The sequence below is a fragment of the Oryzias latipes genome (genome assembly GCF_053564925.1).
Source record: "Oryzias latipes strain Hd-rR chromosome 1 unlocalized genomic scaffold, Olatipes_Hd-rR_3.1 chr1_Y".
Lineage (NCBI taxonomy): Eukaryota > Metazoa > Chordata > Actinopteri > Beloniformes > Adrianichthyidae > Oryzias > Oryzias latipes.
This window is the reverse complement of record NW_027616335.1, coordinates 1226381-1253041: the sequence shown is the minus strand read 5'-3', so window position 1 is coordinate 1253041 and position 26661 is coordinate 1226381. Positions and strand designations below refer to the sequence as shown.

Below are 26661 nucleotides of genomic sequence, written 5' to 3'. Positions count from 1 at the left end.
GTACAAAACTGCTTTTACAGCTGAGATGTGCATTGCCTGAAATGGTAATTGCAAGTTGAGTCCTCATTTGTATGACGTGCATTCTTGTAACACACTGCCCATAAATTTCACTGATGCTTTGATGGCTGTTGTGATCCTTTTTGTCCAGACTTGTTTTACAAGCTGTGAATTAAACCAAACCACAGTCTTTGGTCAGAGTAAAACGTGCTCCTTTTACAGACTTAGTTTATCTGACAGGGTTAATGAATAAATTTCTTGGGTGGAGCATCAACCTTATGGCTTTTGCAGTTTAAAAGCTTGCTGTGAAGTGCAACCAGTGCCAAAACTTTTTGAGGTGGTTTGTCTTGTCGCGTCTCTTTTTAAACTGACCAACAATCAGCTCTAACCGCTCCTTCCAAAGGGTTAGCTTTAACAAAGCCGCATTCACAAAAATCCTTAATAAGACCTAATCCACCTTTGATGTTGCAATAAACTAACAATGTGAGACCTTGATAGAACTAGAGTAGTTCATATACTCTCTTCTGTTCATGCATATGAAAACAAATAATGGCCAACCAAGAGTGCAGCTTCATACTTTTTTAATGAGGAGCTTAGTGAGGTGTGTACATGTGTGCATTCTCTCTGTGTTTTTGTTATGTGCACCCAACTGAGAACAGCATATAATCCAGCACTACACAGATCTTTACTGCTTTTGACTGTAAAATTCATCAAATATAGAGGAGAAAAAGAATAAAATGATAGATAGGTCGGTAGGTATCATATAACATATTTTGTACATTTTGTGAATTTTTTTGGAAATTCCTTTTTTCATGCATGTCTGCACTGAACAGTGATCGGCTCTCATTTCACTGGATTCGTGTGTGATGCAGATTGTACATATGTATAGTGACAATAAAGGCATTCTATTCTATTCTATTCTATTCTATTCTATTCTATTCTATTCTATTCTATTCTATTCTATTCTATTCTATTCTATTCTATTCCATTCTATATACATAAATAACATGCCCGTAATATAAACAGAATCAATGTGGGTCCAGCATTCTCTAAAGAGACTAATTAGTAAATGTAAGAAAATACAGTATGGGGGAATTTATATCTTTTTATTACAATCGGCATGTTTCTGCATACTGGAGAGTGTATATGTGTGTTTGCTGCAGTGCCCTGCTAAAGGACAAACATAGGGCGTGGTCAGCATGATGTAGGTCTCATGGGACATCCTGGGGTTTCTAGATCAATACATTTCCTCTACCCCCACCCCCCCACCCCCTTGCTGTCCTTACCCTTCCTCACCCCCCACCCCACCCTGGCTTGACTTTGAGCTATTTATGGTATCTCTGTAAATTAACAAGACCCCAATCAATAGGCCAAACTTACTATCCTTGTTCTTCCCTTCCTCGCCTTGCTTTGCATATCTGCTTGTGTCAGCTCCTTTTTCCTGGAAAGATACAAGTCTTTGTAGTTTATCTTGTTTTCATGAAATATCCCGAGTCCTAATCTCTCCAGAGGCATTTAAAGTTTCCAAGGTACAAAAAGGGAGATGACAGAAGATTAATGATAATGCACTGTAAGCCTAAACCAATAGCACAACTAAACAATACCCTTCTCATATCACTTTTCTACTCCTTATGTGTAAATGTGCACGTTGAAGGAGAAACATGCTTTAACAGCCAACAGCTGGAACAAGCCTCTCTAGACCACTTATAAGGTATAAGTGTGTTATATTAACACATTTTTACGACAAAGTCACACCCACTTATTCCACTGTCAAGTAAGCCTTGGTAATATAAAGAATACCAGCCCAGTTTCTGGACTTTAATACATTGGGAAATCCCCTCAAAGAGAAAAAATGCAATAACATTTTCTATACCCTAAAGAATTTTGTTATATGAGCTTAGTTTTGTTTACCTGGTGCCTAATTTTTGGATAACCTAAATATGCTTGCTGCTGAGGGTAGAGGGGAACTAATCGCCTCTGAAGAATGGATACAGACTCATTTTACAAAAAGGTTTTTTTTATTATGTCGATTTTCAAGTTTTTGTAATACTTCAAAAAAGGTATTCTGACAGATACTGGACTCACTAGTTTGGCAAATATAGACCACAATGCATTGTGTTTGAAGAATTTTGGAAAAATTGTTGTGTTTAAACAAACTTTTGTAGTAAACCATCAACGTTGTTATTATAGGAACACAGTTGATTCATAAATAGTCTTCGTAAAATGTCTGATACTAAGTTTTTGCTTCAGGGAAGCTGCCAAATTTTCCGTTTGAAAAAGAAGTAATAAAATAAAAAGTGAGCATCATTTCCGAATTGCTTTTAAGATTCAAGTATCCTATAATAGCAGAGCTATTAACATTTTTATCTAATTTTCAGTTTTGTTCCATCTTTTTAGATTCAGAGAGTCTTGATTTTTTCATGTTGAATAATAATTATAATAAAAAAAAGAGTTTAATATGCCATTAATTATTTTGTTACCCCAGATGATCGGGTCTTGTTTTCAAATTTTTACAATGAAACCAAAATAAAAGCATCAATTTCCACTCTTGGTTTTTATCTGATAGTATTTTTCGTTTGCTCCAGTGTTCAACAATAGAATGGAGTTGAAAACAATGGCCTCCTGACCCCCACTTCCTTTAGTAGCAACCCTGTTTAACTAAGTGGCCGGCCGCTCCAAGGCCATTGTGAACGTATCAGTGACTTAAATCCCTGTGGATGCTCATACCTTTGCATCTAATCATCCATCGATGGTTATCATTATTTCTTCATTGTTAGTGGCTGATTTGTTGCGTTGTAGGTGCAGTGATGAGTATACAGAGAAGAATGTGCTTCGTCTAACAATAGACAGGCACATTAAAGATTGTGAGAAAGTGTGAGAACTACAATATGACAAAAATGCAGATGGTTAAGAGGGAAGGATCATCAAGAAACTTAGCAGGAAAAATGTGTTTTATACTGCTATATCGCATTTGCTTGAAGGAAGCCGTGGTTCTTGAAATGTGGTGTTAACAGCCTGTTCCTTCTTTTGACTGACGACTTAAAGATAACCAGTGCCAACTAAGGATAAGCCTGCATTTCAACAAGCTGCAGTAAGTTAAAAAAAAATTCTGTTGGGGAAATACTTTAAGTACTTGAAATAAAAACAAAATTATTCTAAATGTTGGCCAAATCCTGTTTAAAATAAGCCTGAAAATAAGGAAGACATCAACCTTTAGTTTTTTGGATACCCCAGGTTATCATATGTTGAAAGCAATTGAACTTTTCACTGCTCATCTGCTTTTACCTGTTTTCCCCTCTGTCTGCTCACCACTTAGCTTGAAATTAATTTTGTGTTTCCTAGAAAACCTTATAAAGTTTTTTATTTTTTAAATATTTTAAAATGTCATCATGAGAAAATTCATTCATGCTCGAAGGTGTCAGCTTCAACCCAAGTCATGAAGGTTCAGACCTGTCATCACAGGAAGGAGCAGCTCCGGGGAGGTTCCAGAAGTGGTGATGAAAACAGTAACAGCTTGCATCTACTGTTGGGATGTTTTCATCACACTTTGTTGGAATAACAAGTGACAGATGCTTTTACAATGGTCTGCTGACCAGCTTTTGAATTGTCTTTTTTCAAAGAGTCCATTCTAGAGGGTTTGATTGGGGTCATCAGATGCATTAGTTTACCTGCAGCCCAACCATCTATGTTCTATACTCGCTTGTTCCTATTCTTTGGGTCACTGTGTTGCTGGAGTTTACCCAGCAACTGGACAGTTGACCAATCTACTGCATGGCCGTGGTACAGACAGACACTACCTTGGACCAAGATTGGGCAAAGTCTTGGAAAACCAGTGCATACACATTTCAAACTTGTATAAAAAAAAACCTTTCCTCTGTAAGTTCTCTTGGTTAAAATCTGATTATTACTTTTGTGTAACTTATTCTTTTCTTTCTTTACTTTTAGCTGTATTTTGGGGAGACATCGCTTTAGATGAGGAGGACCTGCGCATGTTCCAGATTGACAGAACAATAGACCTAACACAACACACACATACACATTCACATCGGCAGGGGCACACATCTGGTAAGTGAAGGCAACACAAATTTTATCATCATCACCCTCTCTTTTGCTCTTCGTTATTTATTTGCAGCAAAGAAGTGATAGGGATGCAAAAATGTCTTTTGTGCTCTTGTGTCAGGTGGTGTGGGAGAACATGAATCGGTGAAAAAAGGATCCTTATACCTACTTCTGGAGAGAATACGAAGATATGGCTTTGGTACGTAATTTGTTGATACTGGAATGTCTTGATTATTCATTTAATCTGTTTGTTTGTTGTGCCTTTAACCCCTTGATATTTACATCATTGCTGCATCAAACCACTTCGGCTTCATAATAACCAAAATGTAGCATTTACATGAAAGCAAAAACACAAGAGAAATTGTTTTTTCATAGCTGGAAATAAATTCAAGCGGCAAGGGGTTATAGGAAACTACCATTGACCTTGTTGATTAGGGCCAAGAATACTATTTTTACCCATTTTTTAAACACATGTAAATATAGTAAAATGTGTTATATTATAAAAACATATATAAGGGTAACTTTTTATGCTGTTCTATTACTTTAATTGCATTCTGATTCACTTTGTCACTTTGGAACAAACTTTTTTATCATGTACAACTAAAGGGAAAAATCTAAGTATTTATGCATAAAAATAAGAATTTACATAAAAAATAGTATAAATTTTCTTTATACAGTTACAAAATAATCTTTTTAAGCCTTGTCAGAAAGAAGTTAATGTTTTTTGAAGTACTTTGAAGCTACGTTTACACTGCTATCGCGCGTTCAAGCAACCACTTCCAATGAAAAATCTATGTAAATGTGCATTTCAGGCTGCCATATTTAAAACTTTCACGTTCAAGTGTAGCTACGCTAGTGTCTACTACCGTTTTGGGTGTCTATGTACAAAACACGCGGCCATTGAATGCGTCTTGAAAGTTAAACCAGGTTCAACTTTGACCGGTAAAGGACTTGGATTTGGGAGTGACATATGGATGACGTCCCTTTTATTTAATGGAAATGCCAACTGTTTTAAATTGATCATGAAGGAGAAATTAATCATTTCCGTTTTTGCCCGGCCAGAGTTAAACTACACCAAGGCTTTCCATATATTGGAACAGAGCTATGAAAGAAAAAGCCTTAAGCAAGATTCATGAGATTTGCAGTACTTCGACATTTCTCACCAAGCTTCATCCACCCGTAGGTGGCAGACATGAGCTGGTAAACAGTGGCAAAACAAAAAGAAGAAGAAGCCTCTCCCTGCTCGTCCAGTGTAATCATGGGACATGCTTGCGTTTAAGAATAGGCATTTAGCGTGTCGCATGACTGTTCTGCCATTATGCAATCTGACAATGCAATTTTCCCATACTGTGGCTGCTAAACAATTCTAAATCAACATTTCACCTTTGCATTTCAAAACTGGCAATAGCAGGCATTTTGCTAATGCGAATGTTTTGGTAGTCTCCAGATTGGCACCAGAATAGCTTAAACTTTTGTAGGGAAGTGGAATTGAATTACTCCTAGTCCCCCCCCACATGTCCATCTTGCTCCTGATCGTTAAAAACGTTCATTTTCATGTTCTGATGCAACGTTCTTCCTCATCCCTTTAAAATGAAAAATGTTTACAGATTACTAATATTACAAACTACTACTAATACTACTAATATATTTCCATTCAAGCAAATAAAATAAGTAGATTTATTAGCCTTTTTTTTGCCACAACTTCCTCATTGCAGATCATTTACCTAAGAACAACAGCAAGGACTCCACCAGCATAAAGACTCAAACTGTGAATAATGGTAAAGTTGGGAAGAGCCGTATTCCTCGAGCAGCCACATCCCGAGCTGAAAGGATATGGCCCGGGGGAGTCATTCCGTACGTCATCGGAGGAAACTTCACTGGTAAGCAGCCCCTCTAGGCTGTTGCCTATTACCAGTCAGCAGTAAAGTGCACATCAAGCGTGATTGTGTAAAAGCAGGATGTAAATGTGTGTGTTTCAGGTAGTCAGAGGGCCATGTTCAAGCAGGCCATGCGTCACTGGGAGAAGCAAACATGCGTAACCTTCATTGAGAAGACAGACGAAGAAAGCTACATAGTCTTCACCTATAGACCCTGTGGGTGAGTTTGGAAGATGTCTTTGTATATCTTGGATTGTGTGTGTGATTGTGTACCTCGAATTCGCAAGTGACCTTGTCACAGTGAGAGACGAAGCGGTCACTCAACAATGGCTCTGCTTTCCTTCCTGTCCTGCTGCTGTTTCCCCATCCCACCAATCACACCACTCCGCTGAAGTGTTTGTATGTTCCTGCAGTTCTTTGGTTCATACACGGCAGAAGTGCATTGTTCTGTCGAGTGGCAGCACGGTGGGGTCAGAGTGTGTTTGTACAGTGGTGACACTTAACTTGGTGATGGTTGTAAGTTCTGAAGCTTCAGTTTGGTTTACCCCCCCCAAGACAATATTGAGAAGAGGGTTGAAAAATGCAGCAGTCAGCTTAACACAGCATTTAAAAGCAATCTTGCATTTAATTTGTCTAGAAAGAACTCCAGTACTGAAAATTGTCAAACAGATATCAATTTGACACATTTAAAGACCAACTTTGATTTTAAAAAAATTTCTTCTTTAGTTTGAAAAGAGCCTTTTTGTTATGAAAAAAATTCTCTGGACGGGCTGCAAGCCCCCTGCTCTGCTCTTTTCTGATGCATCCAATTGCAGACAAATAGATCAATGTACGTCTTTGTTTTCATCTTCTGAGCTGGGATCTGGCTCAAAACTGTAACAGTGGCTCCACTAGTGCTCTCCATTTTTTGTTGCACCGCTAATGTTAGGTTGGGGTTGTAAGAGGCTGTAAGATAGTGGGAGAGAGTGTAAACAAAGAGCTCTCAGCCACAAGAAGGGGGGGGGGGTTGCCCTGTGCCAGTGGTCCCACCCACAACTCAGAGGCAGATTTCTGATAAACTACTGCCGCTCTGCACAAACGATGTCTTAGAAAACACCTCTTTTTAAAATTTTGGCTAAAAATGCCATAATCATAATTAAATGACAACTGAGAACGTTACAATGGATCAAAAGATGATGAGAAGTTACACATGTAAAGTTCAGTCCAGCTGAATAAAATATCCTTTTTTACTTAATTTTTTAAATTTAATAGTAAATTGAAATTTTTGATTTCTATCATAGTTTTTACGCTTTTAAATTGTATTTACGGTATGCTTTTAAAAAATCAAACTAAAGAAGTTACAAATTCAGAGTTTTTTTTATTTTAATCCTACTCTGCCTCCTGATCCTGAGCCTGCATTCAGCTCACTGGATAATTTTAATCTGATTTCTTAGGCTGGCACCCATGACTCTACTGAGCAGAAAAGGGAATGTGGGTGTGTGTTGAGTGCAACATGTGAATTTCTACATCTTATTCAAATCCATCATAGGAATAGGAACCTTAAAAACACTTATGTGTCTTCATAATATTAACATAATTATTTTTATTTTATTAACCTAATTATTTTTATTTTATTGCCAAATCTGTTGTAAACATTCCTTATCTTTCTCTTTGAACCTTTTCCTAATGATCCTCATTAGGTGTTGTTCCTATGTGGGTCGTCGTGGCAATGGCCCCCAGGCAATCTCCATAGGCAAGAACTGTGACAAATTCGGCATTGTGGTCCACGAACTTGGTCACGTCATAGGCTTCTGGCACGAGCACACGCGGCCTGACCGTGACGATCATGTGACCATCATCCGGGACAACATCCAGCCAGGTGAGCCTCCTTACCCAAAAGGCACCTGTGTCTGCGTTAGAGGCTGTTTCTCATCCACAGTCGAGTGACAGCATTCATAGACTGTGTCCATTACAAATGTGTCCATTGTGTCCATTACAAATGTGTCCATTGTGTCCATTACAAATGTGTCCATTGTGTCCATTACAAATGTGTCCATTGTGTCCATTACAAATTCACACTCATGTCTGAGTGTGGAAGTGCCTTTTGATGGCTGTGAAGTCACTTAGATGGTTTTCACAGTAATCTGTCACTTCACCTTAAATGTACTTCTCTGAGCAACAGTGCAACTTGACAGGTGTGACATTAAATTTCAGAGCAGTGTGTCGGAGCTGACCACAGGTTTTATTTAGAAGCCTGTTAGCACTCCCAACAGCTCTGCTTGTTTTCAGCAATGCTCCTAAAATACTTGTTTTTTTCTTTTGTTTTGTCCTGAGTCTCTAAAGAAGATATTTATGTGCAAAAATCTTTTTTTTATTTTTTTATTTTTAAATAAAAATGTTGCTGTTTTATGTGTGTCTGTGTGCATGACATGCAATATTTAGGGCAGGAATACAATTTCCTGAAGATGGAGCCAGGGGAGGTGAATTCCCTCGGAGAACCATATGATTTTGATAGCATCATGCACTACGCCAGGAACACCTTCTCACGGTAACCACTGGCTACATCTTTCTCTTTCAAACATACACAACTTTATACAAACAAAAATATATAGGCATCTATTTTTATCAATGGCATATTCTGCAATTTTCTGTGGTTTCTGACGTGAGGTTTTCTTACTTATTGCTTGCAGGTTAAAGTAGAAACGACACACCTCCGACTTTTATTGAAATTTTTTCCCCAAAGCTCTTATAGTCCATATGTACCGTGGCATGTTTAAGACCAAGTGGATTCAATTTGGTTTATCACTTTGAAGCATTGCTTTATTCCTACAGAGGAACATAAAAGTGTGGTAAAACAGAATAAGTTAGAAAGATGTCTACACTGGATATACAAAATAATAAGCGACAGGAGTTGTCTGGCTTTAAAGATTGTTGCTTTGGGTTTGATATACAAAATGTAACCACGGGTAAAAATGCTGCAGCTGAGGACCATTTCACACAAGAAACTGCTAAACTTGGAGGTTATACTTTGGTTTTTATGTTATTATTACAAAGACATCTTGATAAAAGAGCAAAAAGGTAGATTGGAGATTAATGACTTCCTTGAATTAAAAGGGATGCCATCCTCTCATCAGAGCGCGGTGTGAATGGAGCTTAAGAATGCTACCACCCATTGCATTTTCCAAACCTTTGACGTCTGATTATTTATTATGTCTTTTAAATACCAATTGTAGTTTTTTACTTGTTGCACAAGTTGATTTATTTCTCTTAAATTAGAGGTACACATGAAGACCATATAAAGTTGTACTCTGTGGTTGTAATGTTAGATTTGAGAGTTTTAAATATTTTATCTTATGCTTGTCTTTGTCCTAAAGTGGAATGTTCCTCGACACCATCCTTCCATCAAGAGACGAAAACGGGGTCCGGCCCGCAATCGGCCAAAGGACCAGACTCAGCAAAGGAGACATTGCACAGGCAAGGAAGCTGTATAGATGTCCAGGTATTGATATATTTACTATGATGCCACCGTGTTTGTGTTTGGATGTTGTTTTAGCTTGATATCTGCTTATTTGCTCAGATGTTGTCATTTAAAAGCTGATCTGTTCTGTTGCACTCGAAGGGTTGCAAATTGAGTTATTATTTAGTTTCTTTCTATCCTGCACATACACATACACGTGGAACCACACACATTTACACAGCCATTCCTTGCTGTAGTTCTTGTTCACACCCGTGTTGTTCTTCTGGTCCCTTGCGAGCTATTCTGACGTGATCTGGGTTGACTCTCACTGAGCTGTGCAATAATGCCATAAAGGTTTACGATCACACATGGTCCAATTGATTACTGGCCCACACACATAGACTGTGTTATAGTCCAAACACAAGACAGACTGTATGTAAGTCCTATCTCCATGTTAGTTTGTGTTTGAGTGTATTTCCTGTTTTTGTCCATTGTGGTGAATTACACATCTGAATGGATTCATTTCACAAGTTTACCATTCAGTTTGATTTCCTATTCAGCAAAATTTGATATAAACTCATTAGTTATTTTTATTAAAATTATTGATATTGTTTCGGGTATGAAAAACAGTTTCAACATATTCAAACAAAGCAATGGTTTTACATTGAAATAAATATGTTATTACACTTATTACTAAGTAAAGCTATTTTTCAATTAAAAATAGAAGAGAAAAAGTTAATGAACTTAACCCTATAAAACCATTGCATCATATTTGCTACATGCATTTTTGAGACCCCTATGTCTTTAGCATGATCAAAAATTTCCTCAAAAAACCCATTGTATATAACATGTTTTCTGCCCTGTAGTTCCTTTACCTTCCACTAAGGGCATTAAAGGGGTTTTCCTGAACATTTCAAAATGACTTTTTACATGAAATCTTATAAAAGCTTTTGGTGGGAAAGATTTTGCTAATTTTTTTATACTTTATGGTGAGAATAACTATAAATAATAAATAAAAATCTATTGTCAGTAAATTTTTTTAAAATGACTACTTGCTGTATTAAAATAATGCAAAATGTGTTGATAATTAATTCTTTAATAATACAGTTACACCATGTTAAACCTACGTGGTTCAAATTTTAAACAAAGGGTAAATAAGTCACTTTTTTCCTAAACATTTATATCAATATTTTTGAATTTTAAATTAACATTGGTGTCAGCAAGAACTTACCAAATTACCCAAGGCAGCATACATAATATTTTGATATAAAAAAAGATATTGCAACCTTTTTGATTCCAAATGAATTAAATTTCTGTCAAGTCTTTTATGTAGTTAACTCATCAACATTTTCTTAGTAAAGTTCAGTTTAATTGAATTAACGGACTTTTTAACCTAGCCATATATTTTAAGAAGAATAACACATTACAGAGTTGACACATCTGATTTAAATAAAAGGCTGATCAACTGAATCACTTACATAGTCAAAATCCCTTTAAACCAAGCAGAGAAATAAGTAACACATGCAGAGCAAGGATCCCTAAGACGTCTTCTCCTCATACCAAAGTCAAACTGAAACTCGTCTTATTACAAACACCGCATTCCTACTGTCAGGAGTCTTCTGGAGGATACATGTATTTGTGCCACAGGATATCGAGATCCCAGATGGTCATAAATGTCTTTATGATAGTATGTTAAATCAAACGTAGGGCCCTCTGTATGATAGCTAAAGCTTGACAGGATGTTTTTCACAGCAAAAAAGGATGTTAAGTCCTTTACAAAGATTTAAGATATGTGAGGTTACAAAGGAAAGAAATTATAAGTTACTTTACGGAAAGTTAGATTGATAAACGGCTAAATCCAATACTTTTTCTCTGAATTTAGCTCATATTTACATTTTTATGTTTTTCTTTTCTGTAATGTTTATTTACATCATTTAGAAATAAAACTTCTAGTCGATTTTAAAAGAAAATCTTTGAAAAACAAGATTTTTTTTCTTTTTGCAACTCTTCAAAATGTAATTGAAATGCAGAAAGGCTTTGATAGCGTGCCCCAGCTGGAAATGGATACAACCTAAGCCATTTAAGGTAATATTTAAACGTTACCATATTCTCTGACAGATGAACTGAGCCCAAGGGCATTGTGGGGGGATACAAGGCATGCATGATAGGATAGGAGGGGCACATTTGGCTAACCTCCTTTGAGAGAATAAGCCTCCGTTAAATCCAGAGAATGAGAACATAACCGTCTGACACTTTTCCGCATATGCATCTTTGATGATGATTTACAGTCGGGGAATTCTCAATCCGGTTAAATGGGGATGGGGCATGTGGATAAATAAACACGCAACCTTTGTGGAAAAGTGAATAAAAAGCAAGAGCAGCTTGACTGATTATTGTAAAGGCTCATTTCAAGACAAGAACTCAAGAAAAACAGATAAAATAATATTCTTGTGAGTCAGAAAATAAGGCTATTTATTCAAAATATCTTTGTAGAAATTCTGCAGAGATGCCTGTTGGTGCAAATATGCATTTAAACCACAGCAGTTCCAAAATTACCTTAATTTAGCCTCTTATTGAAATTAGAGAAGGTATATTTTTACAGCTGTAAATAAATTCAGGCGTCAAGGGGTTAATATTTAAATGGTGTTTGGATTGAGAACAGTTAAAGGGGGAAACCTCAAATTCACATAGAAGCAATACTGACCACAATCATCAACTGTGTGTGTTCCTGTGTGGGTTTCAGTGTGCGGGGAGACACTTCAGGAATCTACCGGTAACTTCTCATCTCCTGGTTACCCCAATGGATATCCATCATACACACACTGTGTCTGGAGAATATCTGTAACACCTGGAGAAAAGGTGCACACACATACACACACAGTCAGCATCCCACCCTGCAGTGCAGAGAACTTGGATGCATAGCTAAGCATAATAAGACACTGACAGAGCTGACAGAGGGGCTGCTATTGATGAAGTCTCATCACTGCAGATCCCACCCTCCTCTTCCTTTTTCAAGGTGCTCTTAAAAAATGCATAAATAAATGGTAGCTCATATGTTCTTACTTTTGTGCTTTTTCAGATTGTTCTCAACTTCACCACTATGGACCTGTATAAGAGCAGTCTGTGCTGGTACGATTACATTGAGGTTCGAGATGGATACTGGAGAAAAGCCCCTCTGCTTGGTAAGAAACAGAACTGAGATAAAAAGAAAACAGACGGTTTTTAACTTAACTTTTAATTGTTTTTTAAGATAAATCAATTTTGTATTAGTTTAGCACTATCAAATGTCCGTTTACAGTAGCCTTTTTACCTTTTCTGCTGCTTATTTTTGACAAGTTTGACAGGTTTAAAGTTTTTTGGATTGAGATGAAATTGACCTTGGATTTAAGGCACTGCAGAGACTTCTGTGCTTTGCTGACACCACAGTTTAAAGTATGTATATTCAGGATGAAAAAGCTGCACTGATGCATCTGTGGTGAATAAGTGCTTAAATGAGAGAATCAAGTCAGCGCCAACAAAAGCAGGTGAAGGTTGATAAGACGCCGAGATGCTTCACAGATGTTTGTTCTCCACTGAGACAGGATTATGTCTTTCTTAAAAAAATAGTTTCAACCAAAAGCAATGGGGGGAAAATTCCCCTTGTTTTGTTGTTTGTGCATGAAAAAGCTTTGCAGCAATTTCATATTCATAATGTAGAGTTATGTGTTTGTCAGTGGGGTGTGTGAAGGTTTTCCTGATTTTCTTGTTTAAACAGAAAGGATGGCAGATTTGTTTGGTTCATTATTGTCACTTACATAGACACAAGTAAGAATACATTTTGTACTAATTCCTTTGTTGTTTCATTTTTGTTTATAAGAATTATTTCCATCCATAATCCTTCTAAATGCATTTGCGTTTGTGTTTACAGGCAGGTTCTGTGGAGACAAAATTCCTGAAGTTTTGGTATCTACTGATAGCAGAATGTGGATTGAATTCCGCAGCAGCAGCAACTGGGTTGGGAAAGGCTTTGCTGCTGTTTATGAAGGTAAGAAGAAAGGAGTAAAAAAAAAGAGAAATGACCACAAAAAGCATTAAATGAATTCCGGATTTTTAAGTTTCTGAAACCAGCCCGGGCTCTCAGACTGAATGTCCTAGTGACTTTCCAAGAAGTTTTCCTTGAGGCTTGCATTATTCATGGCGTACACAGAATGTGTTTTCTGTGCCGGTGATCATCGCAGTTGATGCTAACTCATCTTGTCTTTTTCTGCTCACTCACTGTCGCCTCTTTTGTGCAGCCATCTGTGGAGGAGAAATAACCAAGGACTCAGGTCAGATTCAGTCTCCCAACTATCCTGATGACTACAGACCCTCCAAGGAATGTGTGTGGAGGATCACCGTCTCTGAGGGATACAATGTCGGGCTCAGCTTCCAGGCCTTTGAGGTGACCCACTCCTCCTGTGTGTGTGTGTGTGTGCGTGTGTGTGTGTGTGTGCGTGTGTGTGCGCGTGCGTGTGTGCCTCAGTTTTGTGTGAGTGTTCTTGGAAATGTCTGGGTCAAATTTCACGCTTCTGTTGCTGCTAGAAAGTTAATAAAAGTGGTTAAGCGTGTGGAGATGTGTGTTTGTTTAAACTGCGTGTGTCTAAGCGTGAAGAGGTAGAAACCAGCAGCTGAGGAGCACTGCTACGTATGAATGGGGTAAAAACAACATGATAGATGAGCATGCCACACATTTTAGAACAAGAAAAACATTTTAATGATTCTATTCTTTTCTATTCTATTCTATTCTACTCTGCCAAATAATCAGCAAATCAGTGAGTATGTGCAGTTATATAATAATTTAACATAATTTAACAAGGGTTAATGCTACAGTATGTACAGACCGGGTATGTGATGCACGTTCAAGAACGTGCTGAAAACAGGTTTTTGAAAACCTCACTGGCGCAACTCGATACTAGTGCATGTACTCACAGTTAAAAGAGGCTGAGTGTGAAATGTCGAAGCCTTGCAAATCTCATGAATCTTGCTCCAGGCTTTTTCTTTCACAGCTCTATTCCGATATATGACAGACTTGGTGTTATAGAACTCTGGCCGGGCACAAAACCAATTATTAATTTCTCCTTCATGATCAATTTTCAAACAGTTTGCACTTTCGTTAATTAAAAGGGATGCCATCCATATGTCACTATCAAATCTAAGTCCCTGATTGGTCAAAGTTCAACTGGTTTAGCTTTCAAGACACCACCTCTTGAACAATGACTTTTGCTGTTGTTTACCTAATTTAATGCTCATCAGAGAGCTTTTGCAAGGTCTTGAAGGTCTTTTCCTCACGCTTTGAAGGCTTTGTCAAGCCAAATGTGTGGCTAAACGGGAAAATTAGGATTTCATGATTCACATTCTTGTTTATAAGTGATCTGCAATAAAGGATGGATAATGTTGCCAAAAATGAAATGAATTCCTCAGAAGAATCCTATTAGATATGGTTTAGTGTTTTGTAAATATCAAACATGCAGACACAGGAACGTGGCAGACTTTTGTAAGAGCAGCATCACTAATTACTATACATTTGAAGAACCATGACGATACGACTTCTGATTGTGTCTTCCTATCATTTTTTTCATCAACAAGAATGACCTAAAGGATGAAATGTGGTCCAACCATTACTTGCAGTCGATTTGGTAAAACCATAATTCCAAAATTCACATGGTTAATTCAAACCAACTCTGCGATGGACTGGGGAACCATCCAGGGTGAACTCTGCCTTCACCCAAAAGTGTATGGGATAGGCTCCAGCATGACCCTGAAATGGATTAAGTGGGTTTAGAAAATATATGCATGGATATTTAAACCATGACTTCAAGGGTTAATGTGGAGATACCATCACATCCTTACAGAAATATGTGTCATGACTTGAAGGATTGGTAGACCCAGATGCTAAAACCCAGAGAGAGGACGAAGATGGGAGAAAGGTAAGAAATGAGTTTTATTTCCTTCCAGGAAGGTTGGTGTGACTTGGTGGGCAGCTGGAGAGAAAAGCGGCTTGTGGCGTGGCTGGAGGTAAAAGCGCGGCTTGGCAAAGCTTGAGGGTTCCACCGGACTGCTGGAGAACTCGAGCTGACATCCACACTGGGGCCTCTTGGAGGCTGGAATCCTGAGACAGAGAGAGGCAGGTTAAGCACAAGGCCAGACTTGAAAAAGGAAACATGAACTAGACTTGAGCCCAGGTAGAGTCACCATAGAGGGTAACGAACTGGCGTTGGCTAATGGGTCTGGATCTCCTTAAGAGCAGAGCAGGTGATGAGGTGAATTGGTCCCAGCTGGTGGAGTCAGGAGCAGAGCAGGAGGGGGAGGGGGAGGAGACTGACAGGCACCATAACAGTACCCCCCCCTCAACGACCGCCTCCAGGCGGTCCAGGGCGGCGATCCGGGTGGGCGCGGTAAAAGTCCGTGATGAGGGTGGGGTCCAAAATGAGGGAGCGGGAGACCCAGGAGCGCTCCTCAGGACCGTACCCTTCCCAGTCGACGAGGAACTGATGGCCGCGACCCCGCCGCCGAACGTCCAGGATGCGGCTAACCGTGTAAGCCGGAGCACCGTCAATGATACGGGCGGGAGGTGGGGAAGCGGAAGGCGGGCACAAGGTGCTGTCAGAGACCGGCTTGATTTGAGAGATGTGGAACGAGGGATGAATTTTGAGTGCGGCCGGGAGCTTGAGGCGGACACATGAAGGGTTAATAACTTTATCAATGACGTATGGACCAATATACCTGGGGGCGAGTTTACGAGACGTGGCCTGAATGGGGATATTCCTGGCGGAAAGCCACACCTTTTGGCCGGGTCGGTACTCGGGTCCCACCACCCTGTGACGGTTTGCCGTCCGGCAGTTTTGCTCCCTGGTGCGGACGAGCGCTGCCTTGGTCTGTTGCCAAACGCGCTGACAGCGCTGGAGATGGTCCTGCACAGATGGCACCGCCAGGTCGAGTTCGTGGGATGGGAACAACGGTGGTGAGAACCCGAGGGATGCTTCAAATGGGGAGATTCCTGTGGCAGAAGAGGGATGTGAATTGTGGGCATATTCAACCCATACTAGGTACTTGGACCAGTCAGCGGGGTTATCGGCGGCGATGCAACGGAGGGATGCCTCCAGCTCCTGATTTGCACGTTCTGCCTGGCCGTTGGACTGAGGGTGGTACCCTGACGTGAGGCTGACTGTGGCTCCCAGGGCAGAACAGAAGGCCTTCCACACCTGGGAGATGAATTGAGGTCCGCGGTCCGAAACGATGTCCAAAGGAATGCCGTGATGCCTAAAAACATGGTGAACCAGAATGTCCGCTGTTTCTGTGGCTGTGGGGAGCTGATGGAGAGGGATGAAATGACAGAATTTAGAGAACCGGTCGATCACAGTAAAAATGACAGTGTGACCTTGGGAGTCAGGGAGACCGGTGACGAAGTCCACCGCGATGTGAGACCACGGTCGGCTAGGCGTAGGCAGAGGATGGAGAAGCCCTGAAGGTGGAGAGTGAGCCGACTTAGAACGGGCGCAGATGGAACATGCGGCCACGTACTCCCTGACGTCCTTATTAATGGTCGGCCAGAAAAAGCGTCTACGGATCAGGCTGATGGTTCGATGTATTCCCCCATGGCAGGCGATGCGTGAAGTGTGAGCCCATGAGATAACGTCCGACCTTAGGGAACTGGGGACAAATAACGTGCCATAAGGAGGAACAGGGTGATTGGGTTCCTCACCTTGGGCCTGGATGACTCTGGCCTCAATGTCCCAGGTAAGGTTTCCGACCACGCAGGTGGGGGGCAGGACGCTGGTGACGGAGGTGGATTCAGTGGAACAGAACTTTCGTGACAGAGCATCGGGCTTGGTGTTGCGAGACCCAGGACGGTACGTAATGGTGAAGTTAAAACGGTCGAAAAATAAACACCAGCGTGCCTGACGGGAATTGAGCCTCTTGGCAGTACGGAGATATGCGAGGTTCTTGTGGTCCGTCCACACAATGAAGGGGTGAGCCGCTCCCTCCAGCCAATGACGCCATTCTTCAAGTGCCAGTTTAATGGCTAGAAGTTCGCGGTTACCCACATCGTAATTCCTCTCAGCCGGGGAAAGCTTCTTGGAGAAGAAGGCGCACGGTTTCAATTTGTTGGTGCCCACTTCCCTTTGGGACAGTACCCCCCCAACTCCAGAGTCTGAGGCATCGACCTCCACAATAAATTGTCTGTCAGGATCGGGCTGAATTAGGATGGGGGCCGAGACAAACAGCTTTTTAAGGTGGTCGAAGGCGGACTGAGCGGTGGCGTTCCAGGAGAATGGTTTGGCAACGGACGTGAGTTGTGTGAGCGGAGCGGCAATTGAGCTATAGTTCCGAATAAAGCGTCGATAGAAATTGGCGAAGCCCAAAAATTGCTGGAGCTTTTTGCGGTTGGTGGGAGGTTCCCACTGGGATACAGCCTCTATCTTGGCTGGGTCAGGCCGGATGCTGCCGGCTTCAAAGATGTAGCCCAAAAACGGAATGGAGGTAGTGTGAAAAGCGCATTTTTCAGCCTTGACAAATAGGTGGTTCTCAGCCAAACGTTGCAAAACAGACCTAACGTGACTCTCATGTTGGGAGATGTCTTTTGAGTAAATGAGGATGTCGTCGAGGTAGACGAAGACGAAAAGATTAAGGAAGTCCCTGAGGACATCATTAACTAGGCGTTGAAACACGGCCGGAGCGTTGGTTAACCCAAAGGGCATGACGAGGTACTCATAGTGTCCTAATGGGGTTTTGAAAGCGGTTTTCCACTCGTCCCCCTCCTTTATACGTACAAGATGGTAAGCGTTACGGAGGTCGAGTTTAGAAAAGATACGAGCACCTTGGATGGAGTCAAAAACGGAGCTGAGGAGGGGTAAAGAATATTTATCTTTTATAGTGATTTGATTTAACTCCCGATAATCGATGCATGGTCTCAGGGACTTGTCTTTCTTCTCCACAAAGAAAAACCCAGCCCCAGCGGGAGATGAGGAGGGACGGATGTGCCCAGAAGAAAGCGCCTCTTGGATATACTTCTCCATGGCAACTTTCTCTGGACCAGATAGGTTGAATAACCTCCCTTTGGGCAAAGTTGCACCATCTAGTAACTGGATGGAGCAGTCGTAGGGTCTATGAGGAGGAAGAGAACTGGCTTTGGATTTACTGAACACATAGCTGAGGTTGTGATAACACTCGGGAACGTTACTGAGGTCAATGTCTTCCGACTGACCGCTAGGTGAGTTGTTAATGGTAGGGACCGCTGAGCGAAGGCAATTGGCAAGGCAAAACTCACTCCAGTTGATAATACAATGATTGGTCCAGTCGAACTGGGGGTTGTGTTTTCTAAGCCACGAGAAACCTAAAACTACAGGATTTTGAGGGGTGTGAGTAACGAAGAATTGAACCTCTTCCCTGTGGTTACCAGAGGTGATAAGTAATAGGGGCTTAGTACGATGAGTTATGAGGGAGAGGTGTTGTCCACCTAGGCCTGCAGCTCGAACAGGAGAGTTGAGCTTTTCAACAGGGAGCGAGAAACGGGAAACGATGCTATGGTCTAGGAGGCTTTGTTCGGCGCCTGAATCAATAAGGGCTTGAAGGTCAATAATACTAGCATTATTACATAACTTGACAGGTAGAAAGAGAAAGTTCTTAGCAAGAGTACCCTCCCGCGGCCTGCCTTCTAGCGGGGGGGTCCTGGAGTTTAAGCGCAGCTCGCATTGGTGTACCTGATGCCCCTGGTGGCCGCAGTAAAAACATGCACCCTCCTCCCGGCGCCTTTTACGTTCCTCGGCGGAGATTCGTGAGATGCCGATCTGCATGGGCTCCTCATGAGAGCTGTGAGGTCCTTCTGCAGGACAGGAGGGGGAGAAAGGAGCATCAGCAGTCGGTAGTATGGGCTTAGGAGTCTTACGTCTCTGAGGGGGCTTTTCATGCTGACGCTCCCGAAGGCGGGCGTCGGAGCGCAGGGCTGCGGAGACAAGTTCCTCAAAGTTATTGGCTTCAGGCTGCGTGCATAAGTGATCTTTTATGGTTTCGTTGAGGGATTGATAGAAGACACCGCGAAGCGCTGGATCAGACCAGCCGGCTTCCACTGCCAGAATTCTGAAGTCGATGATGTGATCGCTGACTGGGCGGTTCCGCTGTCTGAGAGCGAGGAGTTTTGTGGTGGCTTCTTCCTGCTTTTTTGGCTGATCGAACACCAGACAAAACTCATTAATGAAACGTTCAAAAGGAAGGTGAGTAATGGGATTGACTGCCAGAAAAGCTTGGGCCCACTGCAGGGCTTTATTTCTCAGGGAGTTGACGATAAGCGTGATTTTGCTGGAATCAGAATAGTAGTACCTGGGAGCTTGTTGAAACAGAAGTTGACACTGGAGGAGAAATCCGCCGCATGCTTCTACTTCACCGTAGAATGGTTCAGGTTGCAGGCGGAAATTTTCCGGGGTCGGAACGGGAGTGGAAGTTTGGCCGGAAGTAGGAAGTGTTGCTGTGGTGACGGAATGAAACATTTGTCCGGGTAAATTGATTAATGTTTGCGTCATACCATTGATCCGTGACAGTAGGTCTTCTTGAATCTTAGTCATCCGAGTGATGGCGGTGGAGTGGAGTTCCAGAAAGGTTCTTTGTTGATTGACTGCATGGCGGAGTCCTTCTGGGTCAGCTGGGTCAGGAGTAGGGCCAGTTCGTTCTGTCATGACTTGAAGGATTGGTAGACCCAGATGCTAAAACCCAGAGAGAGGACGAAGATGGGAGAAAGGTAAGAAATGAGTTTTATTTCCTTCCAGGAAGGTTGGTGTGACTTGGTGGGCAGCTGGAGAGAAAAGCGGCTTGTGGCGTGGCTGGAGGTAAAAGCGCGGCTTGGCAAAGCTTGAGGGTTCCACCGGACTGCTGGAGAACTCGAGCTGACATCCACACTGGGGCCTCTTGGAGGCTGGAATCCTGAGACAGAGAGAGGCAGGTTAAGCACAAGGCCAGACTTGAAAAAGGAAACATGAACTAGACTTGAGCCCAGGTAGAGTCACCATAGAGGGTAACGAACTGGCGTTGGCTAATGGGTCTGGATCTCCTTAAGAGCAGAGCAGGTGATGAGGTGAATTGGTCCCAGCTGGTGGAGTCAGGAGCAGAGCAGGAGGGGGAGGGGGAGGAGACTGACAGGCACCATAACAATATGGGTCTTGAATTTGTGACATGAATCTGCGGTCATGCTATCACAGCAGCCAAGTGTGGAAATAGATCATTAGAAATTTATTGTCATGTGTTCTACCAACGCTATAGCGGCAGTGTGTGGTTTTGTGTTTCTCACTGTCAGTTTGTGCACATGTTGTGCATACATGTTTATGCAGGTTGAGAGGCACGACAGCTGCGCTTACGACTACCTGGAGGTCAGGGATGGCCCACTTGAAACAAGCCCTCTGATTGGTCGGTTCTGCGGCTATGACAAGCCTGAAGATGTGCGCTCGACCTCAAACACTCTATGGATGAAGTTCGTTTCAGATGGAACGGTTAACAAGGCTGGCTTTGCTGCTAACTTCTTCAAAGGTGCGTAAGAATAACCAGGACAAGCTGTTTGTGTTTGTCAGTCCGCTGTGCTTTCTTGTGCTGCTTTTTCAACAAATTTATTTGTTTTGTTCTTTGACACTTGTGCTTTTTCAGAGGAAGATGAGTGTGCCAAGCCGGACAATGGAGGATGTGAACAGAGGTGTGTAAACACTCTCGGCAGCTTCAAGTGCGTCTGTGACCCCGGTTATGAACTGGCCCCTGACAAGAAGAGCTGTGAAGGTGATTTTCTACATTCATGTGTGGGATTCTTTGTGTTTCTGTAGAATGTGTTTATGCATTAAAGATAAACAGGAAAAGCAATTGAGAAAACTATTGTTTTTTCCTCCATCAGCAGAGAAATTACAGAGTAAAAAGCCAATCTCAATGTGCCATGAAGATTTGTTTAATCTCATTTACCGGTGCTGGATTATTTGCATCAAGTAGTAACGTGGAGGAAATTACAGGGATGTCCAGTTAAAATAACCAAAACGTTTTTATGTTCAAAAACTTCCCAAAAGGAAGAAACAATGGAATTAACATAAGTAACAGAGTAAAACTGATTATCAGTGGGTCATGGAAGGGTCAGATTGGGACAGGTATTTTAGTAGTGGTCTAAATGAGATCATATTTTAATAAAGATGGATTGGAATTTTTTTTTGCGCTTTTCCAGACGTTCAAAGCGTTTACAATGTGTCCATTATTCATTCACTCTTAATTCATACTTGGCGATGGTGCACATTCATACACATTCACACACCAGTGGAGCAAAACTGGAGGCAGAGAGGGTGAAAGGTCTTGCCACTATCTTTTGCAACAGTAATCCACAAGCATGGCTGTTTCAAATGTGGACTGTATCTCTAATATGAAGGAATTCATGCAAACAGGAGAACTTCATGGGTTGTAAAAGTTGTACATTTTCAGAGGTTAAGTGGCACAATTGCCTTCTGAAGGCAACAACTGTCTAAATCCTGGAACCCCAAAAAATGCAAATTGGTTTGCTTTTTGTGGTCGCTTTATTGTTTGCAGACCGTTTTCAGACTTGGTAAATAGAAAAATGTCCTCTTTCTTTGTTCCACATGGTAAGGAACTATTCCATCCTTGAACACGATCAGAAATACTTTATCATCTTGTAAATAAGAAACACATTGTAAAGTACTCTGGGGAACTTTGTAGACAGGGTTGACAAGATGCTATATAAATGTGGTCTGTTTGCAATATGTGCTGTGAGGCACTCTCAGGTTAACTTTGGTGTGTTTGGTGCTGTCCGAGCAGACATGTTATACATGGTCATTTTAAAATTACAGTAATTTAAGTCATCTGTAATATTATCAATAAAAGCCTTGTTTAATAATTTCCACTGGGAAAAATGTGCACAAAGTTTTTTCACTGTTTAATTTGGGTGAATGCACAAGGAAAACAATGTATTGACTGTTGAAGGTTCTCATTTATGCAGGTGCTTCACTGTCAGGAAGTTGAGTCACCGCATTGGGATTAAAGTGTTCTTGAAACATTTCACCACTTATCAAAGTGGCTTTATCATGACTGATGTCATGACTCAACTTCAAGACAATGGATTGGGTGATCAAAAACTTCTGAAATGAGTTTTTCCAAATGAGCCTTCAGCTTGTTTATCAAAAGGTCCTTGTTTTTGCATCAGTTTCTGACTTGTTTGTATCTGGGCGTTCACAGCGGCATGTGGGGGCCTCTTATCCAAGCTTAATGGAACTATAAGCACTCCTGGCTGGCCTAAAGAGTATCCACCCAACAAGAACTGTGTGTGGCAGGTGGTGGCTCCCACTCAGTACCGCATCTCCATGCAGTTTGAGGCTTTTGAGCTGGAGGGCAACGAGGTGAGCATGTCTGTCACTGCATGTTAACATGCCAGCCACCTTCTGGATGACTGAACTGTATTCGTGTGTGTAGGTGTGCAAGTACGATTATGTTGAGGTGCGGAGTGGCCTTTCATCTGACTCTAAGCTGCATGGCAAATACTGCGGCACGGAAGTCCCTGAGGTTATTACCTCCCAGTACAACAACATGAGAATCGAGTTCAAGTCGGACAACACAGTCTCCAAGAAAGGCTTCAAAGCTCACTTCTTCTCAGGTAGGATTCGTCTTTCTTTCAGGACTGGTCTTTCTTTCAGTGTGTTTCTTTTACACGGCAGTGAATTTATGTTCTTGTCAGGTCATGTGAGAGTGTCCAGACCAAAAGTGAAATACAGTGCAGGAGTGGTTTGTGGCTTTTGATGCTTGACACCACTGGAATCCACTAAAACTGCCAGATCCTGGAGCCGAGCCTGTCCTCCTACAAACTTTGTAGCTTTAGAAATGTGGAGGAGTTCAAGTGCTTTTTATTCATTAAACACATTTTATGAAGAGTGTTACTCTTAGTCTAAAGCAACAGACAAACCGGGCATGTGATGCACGTTCAAGAAGGCATTAAACACGCTAAATGGGGGTTCATGAATGCAAGTATAGCCCATGGTGTTCACACTGGACAAGCAAAGAGGGCCTTCTTCTTCTTTTACTTTTTCACTGTTTACTAGCGCATGTCCGCCACCTATTCCGATATACGATATATAGAATTTTTTCCAGACTCATAGTCCAATCAGTTAACAAGAACACATAACCATTAAAACAGTACTTCAAGTATAGTGCCAAGAGTACACAGGATGACAAAGAATAAACAAAAAATACAATTGTAAAAGTATACAGAAAGATTAAAACAGTTGAAAATACATCAATTGTGAAGATGAAAGACTTAGTGTCACAAACAATTATTAATTTCCCTTCCATGATCCATTTTGTTATTGATTTATTTTTTTCTCTTTTAACTTGTTCTGTCCAACAACTGAGTAAACAGAGGAGAGCAGAAGGCCTCTTGTGTTGGACATGTTTTACTATTACAATAATGTAACTTCCAATAGCCAGGGTGTATATTTGTATGAGTTTTAAATATGTATTTTCTTTTTTTTTGTTTTTTCTTTTTCATTCATGATTCATTTTCAAATAGCTGGCACTTTCGTGAATTAAAATGAACCCCATCCATACGTCACTACTGAGTTCAAGCCCCTGACTGGTCAAACTTCAACTGGTTTAACTTTAACTGAGGTTCAATGGCCGCACTTTTTGTATGCAGAGCACAAAAATGGTCTTGAAAATGTGGGTAGTTAAGTGTAAATTTGAAATGCGAAAGCCTGAAAAGCACTTGTGCGTGGGTTTACATTGACTTTTTACTGGAAGTGACTACTAGATCGTGCTTTGCCGAGGGCGGTGTGAACTTAGCTTTAGATCTGTTTACTAGAAAGGCAGTCCATTCTGTGCTTTTGCTGTCCTAACGATGCTCCAAAAATTCTATAATGATTTATAGAAAGGATCAATATCTGTTTATTATCATATTTTCCATCTTTCAATGAAATGTGGACTTTTTTGTGTATTGCTGTCACAAAACTACTTTGCTTTTAATATGGTCTAAAGTAATTTTCTTCATATTTATTTACCATTTCCATTTACCATTTTACTATCCATTAATAAAAGAGTAAAAATACAGCTTTCTAAATTGGCTTTGGGGCCATTACTTCTAATTAAATCTACCCTTCACTGCCTTCTTGTGCTGTCAATGCTGGTTATTTAGTATTTAGGGAAACATCCATGTGCATTTGTGTGTTCCAGTCCCTAAAGCTGTAACTCTAGAAGTTTCAGCAATGCTGCTGGCCTCTGCACCCACACTGCACTCTGCCCTCTCTCCTTCAGACAGACCCGTACTGTGTCAGCTGTCCATGTTTGTATTTGAGTCCTGCCATGATAGAAAGCATGGTCCTACCCGAGCCAACAAGCTGACTACCTTGTCAAAGGTCAGAGGTAACGTGACCTCTGGATCCGATCCACTTTGTGATGTACGGAAATGGGTGGATCCTGTTGTACTCCTATGGATTATTGCCTAATCCATTCTCTTCTTGAGCGAAACGTGCTTTGGCCCAGTTTCTTCCTTATTTCCTTCCAGATCTGGGCAACAACTCAAAACTGTCCTTTTTAGTGGAATCACTTCATGATGACATGATATTCCCATGACATCGTTGACATCGTTCTTTAGATTCCTCATGCACAAATGAATGATTCCAAACTAACAAAAACCAAACCCTTCCTATTTTGTAATATCTGAACACAACAATTTCATGTAAACTTGTCGGTTGAAATAATCTTGTCAAAGCTCAACTCCCTGCGGAGCTTCCCTGCAGAGTTCCTGGAGCTCCTGGCCAAGCGCAGCGGGTTTTTTTTTTTTTTTGGGAGGAATTACTCTCTCGCAGATAATTTGCACTCATTTTAGCGTGCCCAAAGTGGCCATGTGGCTTGGATGTCATCAGAAGCTGCCAGGGATAACTTTTGTTTTGGCAATTTTCCAGCAGCTTTGGGGAGGTCCCTGCAGCCTCCCACTCACCGCTAATCCATGAAAGTGAGTGTTTGTGCTTGCGAGAGTGTGTGGACGTTTTGTGCTTGACCCGGAGGCTGTTACAATGAAGACTGTGTGGCATCGACTGCAAAGCTGCTTAGCCGACATTAGGGTGAGACTGAGCCCACAATAGCACTGTAATACCACATCAGACACTGACACACACACACAGATGAAGAGGCAGAGGAGGATTTAGTAGTTTCATTAAAATCAGATCTAGTCGCGCTGAGGTGAAAGTTAGCCTCTGTGTCTAATCGCGCAACTCTTGTTCCTTGTTCCGTCTCACATTCTGCATCATTTTCTCTTGCACTCATTTCATCCACCTTCAGGTCTTTCTGACTTCTGCCTGTTGCAGCTTAACGTGGCAGCCTCAGACATATGTCAAACGTGGTGTCTCAACCTGTACTTTTCCATTCAAAGGGAAAGCACAGTGATTGGAAAAACCATAAATTACAGTATGAAAGTTCAAAAAAAAAAACACCCGGAAAGACACCCAAACACTTTCTCATCTACTTTGTCAGTCGAAGAGATTTAGAATAGGTTTGTCAAAATCCAAAAATATATATTGGGTTTGAAAATTAACAAATTATTTAAGTGGACAGCTATTTAATATCTGGGAAGATTTAAACTTAAAGACATTTTTGCTAAAGTTGTGACTTTTTATGCTTACTTTGACTAACTACATTTTTTGTGAATCCATTAACTGTATAAGAGAACTGGACTGAGTAAACCTTCCCCCCACGCATTCCAAATAGGAAGTATTAAATGGCTCCAAGAAACCAATATCCCACAGATTTCTATTGAGACATCAATGAATATTTGAGAGAATAACCATTCTTGCTCCGATACCCTTTTCTTAACATCATCTTTTTTTAATGATGTTTTTTTTTTTTTTATCGCAAGTAACTCAAGTTATAAACTGACCAATCAGATGCCTCAGTAAAAACATGTGCTGTCCTCACCTCGAATGTTTGATTGACAGATTCTCCCAAGCTGCTTTCATTGGAAGGGGTGTGGACTTCCAACAAGCTCACTCATGGTTAGCAACAGTAGTTGGAATGTTGACTCAGACCAATCACTACCATGTGGCTCCAACCCGGTGGTGCCCGTATTGCGAAAAAATTGTGACTGAATTGGCTTCAGTTTACTGGAGCCTGTGGTACGGCATTTTCTATGAGTCACCTCACACCTGCTCAGTCCAGTTTTCTAGATATGGTCAATGGGTGAACCCCACCACAAGACAGCATTGCTCACATTGAAAGGATCTTAACCTGCCACAATAAAAAGGTTGTTACAGAATTTTTTAAAAT

At 41.1% G+C, this 26661-nt stretch overlaps 1 protein-coding gene across 3 annotated transcripts in view; it reads left to right on the top strand.

Moving 5' to 3' along the window:
• Positions 1-26661, top strand: part of LOC101160961 (tolloid-like 1) — a 54410-nt gene that overhangs the window by 15783 nt on the left and 11966 nt on the right. For all 3 annotated transcript variants that reach the window (XR_013654264.1, XM_023957939.2, XM_023957935.2), the window contains 15 exons: positions 3943-4062; positions 4178-4255; positions 5772-5936; positions 6036-6153; positions 7613-7791; positions 8355-8460; positions 9287-9411; positions 12113-12228; positions 12449-12551; positions 13277-13393; positions 13644-13789; positions 20706-20901; positions 21016-21141; positions 22591-22751; positions 22825-23005. Coding sequence is in view for 2 of the 3 variants with exons in the window: in XM_023957939.2 (XP_023813707.2) it covers positions 3943-4062; positions 4178-4255; positions 5772-5936; positions 6036-6153; positions 7613-7791; positions 8355-8460; positions 9287-9411; positions 12113-12228; positions 12449-12551; positions 13277-13393; positions 13644-13789; positions 20706-20901; positions 21016-21141; positions 22591-22751; positions 22825-23005 (2037 nt within the window). In the remaining variant the exon portion in view is untranslated. The remainder of the gene's footprint in view (positions 1-3942; positions 4063-4177; positions 4256-5771; positions 5937-6035; positions 6154-7612; positions 7792-8354; positions 8461-9286; positions 9412-12112; positions 12229-12448; positions 12552-13276; positions 13394-13643; positions 13790-20705; positions 20902-21015; positions 21142-22590; positions 22752-22824; positions 23006-26661) is intronic.